Consider the following 10,351-nt stretch of genomic DNA (forward strand, 5'->3'; position numbering starts at 1 on the left):
GGCTGCCACTGGAGCGTGTGTTCACACTGATCTGAATCAGGTGGAAACAGAACTGTACTTTCTAACAGAATGCCCCACATACACGGACAGTGTTCTATAATAAAATACAGCAGATCCATCCAACATTTAAAACTCTCAAACCAGGAGAAACTGCTGTAGCCTATCTGTTAGGAGAACACAAGAACTACTGTTTGTTTGCTGCTTAATGTGTGTCTGTCACCATTGAAGAGAAAACACTCAATCTGCCCTGATCCGATGTTTCCAAGTAGATTATATTATACCATATTACTCTATTATAATACTGGGATGTATATTTTGCTTCTGTAAATTTTATACTTTATCTTATTTTATTTATAATTTATACACTAATTCATTTTGCACTACATGCTTAATACTTTTTTATTATTACTATTACTTTTATTATTTTTCCTGTTAATATGTGCACTATTTGTAAGCAGCCCAGCTGCAACTGCTTTGGCAATACAAATGTATTGAAATAGAGCCAATTCAGTGGATGGCCATGATTGACAAGGGCCAGTGAAGGCAATTTGGCCAGGACACCGGGGCATAATCTATACAGACTATGGGTTTAATGAAGGACTGTTCATTATTATTCCAAATTTAAATAATTGGATTTGAAAAATTAACACATCTGATTAATGAAAAAAAAAAAAACCATAACATTTGTCGCTTGCTTTTATTTTGAAATGCTAACTTCAGGAAGACGTTGTAGTTGCGCGTTTCGCACCTCCGCTTCTCATTCACGCCGTTTACCCGGTCGGTTAACCATCCTTCACCTTCTTCGTCCAGGCATTTTTATTTATCTATAATTCATTTTAGGAATTCAACTTTTGGCATCACACGGGCATCTCCAGTGTAATGCTGCGGGGAGAAAAGACATCTTTACCACGTAAACAAAGGTAACGTTACTATTTATCACATCCCAACTTCATTAATCACGTTGCCTCTAAAAACTTATTTAACATAATTAAAATTGAACATGTATACCACATTAATAATCTTGTCTGACACGTTTGACAGATCTCTATCAAGCTGACGACGTCACTCTTGGGATTGTTATCAAGCTGACGTCATCCTCCAGATTTTAAAGGGCTGTTATAAATCTTATGAATAGAGTTAACTGGTGAGTACGTCATAAAACATACGACAGATCAAAGCCATATTTCAGGAGTTACGTTTTATTAAATCCCAGTGCATCGTGCTCTTATCTTTCTTTCCTGTAACTGCCCTCTTCCTGTAATGTCAGGTGTATTTTAGGGAGCTGGGTGAACTCGAGCACTGTTGATCACAGACGAACTGTATTAATCACAACTCCGCTAAAATGAGTTTAATATAATTATAGTTGCAAAAAATAAATATATCACATCTAAATTTTGTTATGCCTAAAGTAAAATGTTATGGGGACTGAAAACCCTATTAAATTACAAAAATAATGTTCTTTGTTTTATAGCTGTGAGATCAACTATATTCTTCTGTACACATTAAAGGCTGACAAAATCTTTAAGTTGAGGTTGAAGACAGAGCGAAGTATTTTAAAAGCATATCAAAGTATAAATTTATATAAAGTATACGTCAGTAAAATATCTGCTATACTATTATTGAATATTCTTCCAATAATTTTTAATTTAGATCATTTTAAAATGAAAACATATTTAAATAAAATTAAGTATTATATCAGCTTATGATTCTATATTTATCTAATGTTGCTTCTCATTTTATTCTGTAAAAAATTTCTAAAGTATAAAAGCACTGGTAGAACATCTGCTAGAATGTAAAGATATATTCAAAGCCTGTAATTTTTATTTAAAATGTAAAATGCATATAATTATGCATTTGCTATTGATTATAATTGAATTCAAATAGAATATACAGATCATTTTGTTTTTAGTGGGAGAAAACAGTCCTCGTCCCATCTGATCTTTAAAATTCTCTGTTGTCCTTGAGCAATACATTTAGCTTGTTGATTGTTCCAGACTGTAGTCTAGCTTGACTGTAGCGTATAGAAATCATTTACTAAATAGCAGTTAACTAACTATTACACCACCATGTAAAAACATTCTGTTAATTATAAATTCCAGTTTTTCAGGAGTGTCAGAGTTCTTGTTCAGAAATAATTTATGCATGCCACTGGATTTTCTCCCATAGATCTAATCCCATAATCTCATTGTGGATTCAACGCTCACCACGTCCACACAGAGAAGCATGAGCTCACACAAGAGACCTGTCCGGGCTCGGCCCGATTTCGACAACAATTTCTCCGTGGCCCATGACCTGAACGCACCAGGTGTGGAAGAAGGCCCCGGGCTCCTGACCAAGCTGATGGAGCTCCCCGTAGCTCATCTGTCCCGGCAGCAGCTCAAAAGGCTGGAGGATCATCGGTACAGCAGTGCGGGACAGTCCATCCTGGAGCCCTTCATGCAGAGGTTCTGGTGCTGGCTTGTGAGCAAAGTGCCTCTCTGGGTGGCACCGAACCTCATCACCATGGTGGGACTCGCTACTAATATTATAACTACTCTGATACTGGTATACTACTGCCCTACTGCCACCGAACAGGTATCGTGCACTTCCACTGCTTCACGAGATTCCAATACTGGTTTAAACAGATCAGCTGCAAATCCTTATTCATTTTATTTTCACTTGCTAACAGTGGTATAGTACAGATTCAAATGAATGTCAATGGGAAAAATATGTGTATATATATGTAAATATGTAGTTATTTTAATTATTATTCATTATTTTAATATCGGTTTTAGTGGCGTTATTATTATTTAGCAGCAGTTACACTGGTCATTTTTGCTGGTTTTAATATCGGTTTGAAAGTAATTATGAATTTTAGAATCAAACAGTGGTTGCAGTGGTCATTATCAAGATATTATCTTCTTATTAATTTTATTATCGGTTTTTAATCGAATGTTTAGTAGCTTTTGCAGTGAGTCAGTGACCACTATCAGGACACTTTTAATTGTTATTGCTTTTAATATCAGTTCAGTCAATTTATGAATTCTAAGTAGCTTTTACCGTAGATTTCTGGTCCTTTTTTTTTTTTGGATCGATTATATTTAAATTATGAATATTTAACAGCTGTTGAATATTGTTGAATATCGGTTTTTAGCTTTAGTTTTAAAAGTTATTAAAGTGGTCATCATTGTTTTTTGGTGGTTTAAATATCAGTTTAGTAAAATGTTCAGTATATAATATCTATTACAGTATCCTATGTTTTTTTGTTGTTGATTACTTATAATTAATCAGATTTAAGACACATTTTTAATCTATTTATATGTTTAGTAGCTATTACAGTGGTCACCATTAGAGCATGACCTTTTTGATTATTTAAAATCAGTTTTATTTGATTATTAAAATTTAACAGCTGTTACAATGGTCATCAGTCGTCTTTGTTGATTAATGCATCAGGTTTAGATTTGGTTCACTTGTAGCAGTTACCATTATGGACATGATCTTTTATCAACTTTAAAATCAGTTTTGTTTATCTTATGCAGTAGGATGTGATCTTTTTTGCTGGTTTTTAATATCAGTCTAAGTGTAACTTACTATAATTATTAAGTTGCAATTGTGGTAAATTCTAGTCTGTTCTCCTTACCCTGCCTTGCATATAGTTTATGAAGGCCATAATTTAGCATATTTTGAGCTTTCCAGAGGAGATAATTGCTGTGGTCTGTTTAAACAGTGCACTAAGACCCGGTGTATTGTCAGAGACAGCTCGTTCTGTCCGCTGTAACAGCCTGTGTTTATCAGCTATAACAGTCTTATGGTTCCTGCTGTTATGGAAAGCATCTGCATTGTTCAAGTCTGCAATACAGCACCCTCTCTCTCCATATCATTTGAATTCACAATAAGGCTTATAGAGATAGAGAACACATTCATATCCACGTTTGTGGCATTAAGTATGAAGTTGCATGTTAATCATTAGTGCAGTGCAAAGCATCAAAGTTGACAGAAATTTAAGCCTGTTTTATCTTTTTCAGGCACCGACGTGGACATACTTAGCCTGTGCTTTGGGTCTGTTCATTTATCAATCGTTGGATGCAATAGATGGAAAGCAGGCACGACGGACCAACAGCAGCACACCACTTGGAGAGCTTTTTGACCACGGCTGTGACTCTCTCTCTACAGGTCTGCTCACGTTTGTGTATGCAAATACAGTCAGCTACTATATTACACTTAGATCCATGGCACTGTGTTTTATTACTTTATTATTCAATTTATTTAAAAGATTGAGCTCTATACACTAACAGGCAAAATAATTTTTTTCTTTTTTATTCTCCAAGTGTGCATTTATTTGATCCAAAATACGGCAAAGGCAGTAATGTTATGAAATATTTTTACTATTTAAAATAACATGGACTGGTGTTCTATTTTAAAAAATAGTGTGTAAAAATAGTTTCGACTTTTTTTCTGCAATGTATCATCCATCTAAATGTACAATTTTATTAGCTCCAATTCCATATGTACCGTAATTATCCGGACTATAAGTCGCACCTAAGAATAAAATATGTCATGGCGAGGAAAAAAAACATATATAGGTTGCACCGGACTATAAGTCGCATTTATTTAGAACCAAGAACCAAGAGAAAACATTACCGTCTACAGCCGCGAGAGGGCGCTCTATGTTTTCAGTGTAGGCTACAGGAGCACTGAGCAGCATAGAGCGCCCTCTCGTGGCTGGAGACGGTAATGTTTTCTCTTGGTTCATTTCTCTCGGTTCATGTCAAATTAATTTTGATAAATAAGTCGCACCTGACTATAAGTCGCAGGACCAGCCAAACTATGAAAAAAAAGTGCGACTTATAGTCTGGAAAATACGGTACGCACATGTTTATTATCTGAAAGATTCTGTTATTGGATGTTAAAATACCAGTTGTTTTCTGTCTTTCTCTGATGCAGTGTTTGTGGTCCTGGGCACCTGTATAGCAGTGCAGCTGGGCACTCACCCTGACTGGATGTTTTTCTGTTGTTTTGTGGGCATCTTCATGTTTTATTGTGCTCACTGGCAGACGTATGTTTCTGGAACGATGCGCTTTGGCATGTGAGTAAAACCTATCCTCCTAATCATAATCAGTGGCACCTGTACTTCACGTTCAGTTCACAGATATTATATTTGAACATTCAGTTTTGCTCATGGGAAACCAGCAGCTTTCAGACAGCTGCTGTTGCACGGTAGATAAAGTACTACAGATAGAACAGGAAAATCAAGAATTGAGTCAGATTAATAATTAACTAATTTTATTTAATCTTTTAATCACTTTTTTGCTTGTGCAGAATTGATGTGACTGAGGTTCAAATCTACATTATAATCATTTACTTACTGGCTGCCATTGGAGGAACGGCTTTTTGGGAATCTGTGGTAATTTAAATCAATCTTAATTCTTTCATGTTTTGGTCATATGATTAGACCATCTGCATATCATGGTCAGTCAGGAACTCTGATTCTCTTGCATGCTTCATGTGTTCAGTGAAATGCAGAATCCCAGTGAAAAGCTCTCATAAATGTGATGCCTGGGAACAGGATATGAGAGATTTGTTTTCAATCTTTCAGATCCCTGTGATAAATATAGAGGTTAAAAAAGTACCCGGCCTTTTGACTCTTCTGGGTGCCATTTTCTCCTGCACAAACTATTTCCGGGTTATATTTACGGGCGGAATGGGCAAAAATGGATCTACTATCGCGGTAAGTTCAAACTAAAGTGTGGGTGGTTTTTACACTACTAAACAAATGAAAATTAAAAAGAATGACAAAATTCATAGTGACAAACACTTGAATGTAAAAAATTCATAATTTTGTGTTATTTAATGTATTTTTAATTCTAAACGTTTAATTGAAATAAAATAGTTTACTTAAGTCGACTGGACCGACCTAAATGTTTTATATATATATATATTTCAGCTAAAGCATGTTAAGTATGACTAAAAGAATGAAAACTGCTGTGAAATTATGAATAAGCATATTTTTTCATGTAATATGTTTAAGAATTTTTTTTCTATTCTAGTATGGATCAGACATATGCATTATTAAACATACATGATCTGATTATCAAAACAAATCTTGTTACTACATATCTCTATATATTAATGACAGAGCTGTTTTTCTTCTTTTATTAGGGGACAAGCGTTTTGTCTCCATCCTTCCACATAGGAGTGGTAATCACACTTGCTCTAATGATCTATAAGAAGTCATCAGTACAGCTATTCGAGAGACATCCCTGTCTCTACATCTTAGCGTTTGGTTGTGTCTCAGCCAAACTCACCAACAGACTGGTGGTAAGATCCCAAAAGACCTCAGTATACTGTATACTTTACTAAATAAACTGCTTTTAAGACATTCTCTATTAATACTGTAGGCAGATGATCGATATATCTCTACCTGAACATTTAGACCTTGCATGCTTTTAGGAAGAATTATGGCTTGCATGCAATCATAAATATATTGTTGGTAAGATTTTATGCATATTTTGATATAAAGACTAATCATTGTTGTCTGGAGTTAGTCACCTGTCACGCCCAAACCGCATTAGCATTAATTAGTGTACAGGTCTCTACAGTCACATCTGCTTTGCGTTTTAGGTTGCTCATATGACAAAGAGTGAAATGCATTGTAACGACCTGGCCTTCACCGGACCAGCTCTGCTGTTCCTGAACCAGTACTTCAACAGTTTCATCAATGAGTACTGTCTTCTATGGGTCGCTCTGGTATGTGTGACATCTGTCTGAAAACATGGATTTTCCTCGCTCTTTTGATATAAAGAGCTCAGTGTAGTATGTAGATCTACTTTGATTTTCACATCGCATGGCTTCTTACACGGCCTGCTGAGTCTAGTTGTTGAAACGAAGTCGAAACAAAGGTCATTCAGAAACTCTCACGGTCGTGACGTCACAATAACAAGCACATTCAAGTCAACATGATATCAGAGTTGCCACGATTTACATTAATAATAAACTTTCCTGGTCATATTATGCGCAATTATGCACATCATTTCAAATGTAAAAAGAAATCTGTAAAATAATAACCAGCTCTTCAACAAACACATTGAGATGTGTATGGAAGCCCGTTTCTGCCATTGAATAAAACTAACATATTGCAAATTTGTATCCCACAATTCTGACTACATAACATCTTGCAATTCTGACTTTTTTTCACAGAATTGCATGATTTGAGTTAAGTCGCACCTGCGTTTTTAATTCAAATTTTTTCTCACTGAACATCCTGATTCGCCTTGAAATATGTCTGACAAAAGAAGTAAAATGGTTTGTGAATGGAGTTTCACACTGACTTTACCATTTCACCATTTCACTCACTTATTTAGTATTCATCTCCTTATTACTCATATCACGTGTGAAGATACTTGTTAATCATATCCGAAGTATAGAAGTCTTAAAGTTAAAGTAGCATATAGCTCTAAGGGTCAGAGCGAGTGGAAAAAATTAATGACTGTTTTTGGCTCTAGAAACCTTAACTAACATTATTATCTGAAGGGGACAAGCTGTATAAAAGTGTAGATCTTTTTAACTGTACACAGTGCATGACCTTCACCTTTATTTAAAGGAGCACTCCACTTGAAAATAGGCTAATTTTCTAACTCCCAGCTAGTTGTACTATTTTCAGGCACTGCGTAATATCACTGTGCCTGCAACACCCATGGAACGGCAGCAAAGTTTCTTGATTATTACACTGGAATGAAAGTATAGTTCTAAGCCAGATCCGCCTAGAAAATGGCAACCTTTAATTCTCTTTCATCGGTCTTCGTACACGATGTAACTACAGAAGAGTCAAGTTTTAAATATGAAAAATATAGAAACTCTTTGGTCATTTCTGAGTGAGATCAGATTTAATGATCTATGCTAAGCTAAGCTAAAAGTGCTACTGCCAGACCCGGAGATCGGCTGAATGGATTCGAGAACAGTAAAACTCAACTGTTGGAAAGTGTTCCTTTAACCCAAAAAAGCATGCCTCTTAAAAAAGCTCATGCAATTTGCTGCTTTTAAATTTTTCATCTTGACTTATCAAAAATGCATTTGCCATGCTTTAGCTTTTTGCTTTGTGTTTGCAGGTGCTGTCAGCGGTTGATCTGGTGCGGTACTGCGTGAGTGTCTGTAACCAGATCGCCACACACTTAAACATCCGTGTGTTCAGCATCCAGCCTCCGTCTCCGTCCAGAGTTCAGGCAGATGGCAGAAATCACCACTAACCTCGCGTCCCCTCTCCCACAAACACCTCCCACAGGTCACGCACTTCAGAGAATGTAAAACACCGCTCACAGAGTCCAAATGGCTGAAGTTATGAACTTCTCATAATGAAGAGCGAGCATATTTGAAGGACGAAAGGGAATATTAAATAGAATATGCATCCTACGGTTTGAATTCAGGCATTCAGTTGTCAGTATTTTGTTGTTACATGACCAGTTTTGTTTACCATAGTTAGAAGATTTGCCACAGAGGCCACAACTATGAATGTTGAAAAAAAATATTTTACAGTTTAAATGTTTTTTTGTTTTGCACCTAGTATTTTGCCCAGCAGTGTAGAATCCATTCCATTAACAGACAACAATCCATCTGAATGTCGTTTCGTAATTACAGAACGCTATAGGCGTTAACTGGAAACAAAATGAAATGTCAAGATTGAAACTTAAACGCCAGTGTCACTGTTGCCAGTACAAAGCTGTGCTGTTGTCTGAGAGGAGCGGAGAGCATTCAGAGAGAGCTAAGAGATAACATCAGACCTTATGACAAGAAAAACAGGCCCTAGAGTTTATTTCCATCAATGTTTCAGAAATTCGAGAATTTCAATTCAGCCTCTCTGATGTCATTCAGTAAACTAATCTATACAGTATGAATAATTTTACTCTCTATGCATTTGTTACTTTGTGTTTGTAGTGTTTCGAAGGGGATTATTATTATTATTTAGGTATGCCAATGTCACTAAATGATAAACACTGTATTATAAACAGTATTTTGATGGTGCTGTATTTTCCTAATAATAACTGGGGCTAAGATAGACATCTAGAATGGTTATAAGTGAGTACACTGTACACATATGAACCCTTAATAACAGACATTAAAACCTAAAAATCTTGTGGTCTAAATACTTCGTTGATGTGAACTTGTGCTAATTTATTTTTGTGCCTTGTCGGTTTACTCCTCTATGCACAGTATAAGTTGGACTCAGCGATTTTGATATTTTTTTAACCTCTTGTGTAAATCATATTTTGTTTGTAAGCATCATACTCGACATGGATGCAATTTCATATTCCTGTGTGTTGCGTTATTAAATTAGTATTCTGAAATCAGTCATTATGTCATTTTTTTTTTTACCTTCATGCCAATTAGTTTTAGAGAAAACTGGAATTTTTTTGACAGATTTATATTGCAAAACAATGCGGTACTGTATGGGATGCTTCCAAGCGTAGAATATGAATAGAGGGGTCGAACTCCATGCAAATTTCTCAAGATATGTTTTGCATCTACCTCTGAGCAGTTGCTTGTACGTGTTATTTTAGTCTCTCGGTTTGAGACTTTTATTGAAAATGTTTTAACCCTGTTGTGAACATTATTTAACTGGGTTTCTGTGTATTTGTGTTTCTCCCTTTTGATTAATTTTTTTTTTTAAATACGTCACCCGTTCACCCGGGCCGCTCTGAGGTCAACCAAAGCTGCAATACACACACAGTTAAATAAAATTGTCTGTCACTGCATCTGCAAAACATGTGTCAATTTTGTTGTTTGTTGATTTACAGCAAAAACTTTACTTTGTAATCGACTAATGACCATGAAATAAAGATTGTCATATTTATGTTAACCGATTTCTTGATCACTGCCTCAGTTTAGTTTTAATATAGTTATGTTGGCAAAAATGTACCATGGTTTTGGACATACCATAACTAAAACCATAAAAAAAGACTTAAACTTTCAAATGGGTAAAAAAATAATAAAATAAAAAAACTATATCAACACATTAAAAAGAATATAAAAATGCAAACAAAACAAAATTACTAACATATATGCTTAGAAAATCTGTAAATATTCTCTTTGTTAAGTCACATTGGTAATTTCATAACCCCTTAAGTCTTTTATAAGAACTCCAGTGCTGTGCTTTTTGTAAATGAACAGTGTGTATCTTTCATATACAGTCATACAGTATTCAATAATGAATCATCTCTATTGTGCAGCAGTTAATGCATTCTTTATCGCCTCCGAACTCTAACCAACCTAACAGTTTTTGGTGTTGTCTTTCTGACCAAAGTGGGGCTTTTCCAAATGGGGCTTTTAAATCCACATTAAATCCATGCACTTTAGCTACAGTTACTGTAAAACTGTGGAT

The 10,351-nt window shown here is 35.4% G+C and overlaps 1 protein-coding gene across 1 annotated transcript; it reads left to right on the forward strand.

Annotated features, from left to right (window-relative positions):
- The first annotated feature begins 591 nt into the window (after positions 1–591).
- On the forward strand, positions 592–9,829 carry cept1a (choline/ethanolamine phosphotransferase 1a). Its single transcript, XM_052563190.1, has 10 exons — positions 592–920; positions 1,042–1,144; positions 2,167–2,574; positions 4,005–4,152; positions 4,924–5,065; positions 5,299–5,383; positions 5,576–5,707; positions 6,139–6,297; positions 6,601–6,726; positions 8,085–9,829. Exons 3-10 carry the CDS (start codon positions 2,224–2,226, stop codon positions 8,220–8,222), a joined length of 1,281 nt encoding a protein of 426 aa, XP_052419150.1. The 5' UTR covers positions 592–920; positions 1,042–1,144; positions 2,167–2,223; the 3' UTR covers positions 8,223–9,829.
- Positions 9,830–10,351: the final 522 nt, after the last annotated feature.

The sequence above is a fragment of the Carassius gibelio genome, chromosome B8, assembly GCF_023724105.1.
Source record: "Carassius gibelio isolate Cgi1373 ecotype wild population from Czech Republic chromosome B8, carGib1.2-hapl.c, whole genome shotgun sequence".
Classification (NCBI taxonomy): Eukaryota; Metazoa; Chordata; class Actinopteri; order Cypriniformes; family Cyprinidae; genus Carassius; species Carassius gibelio.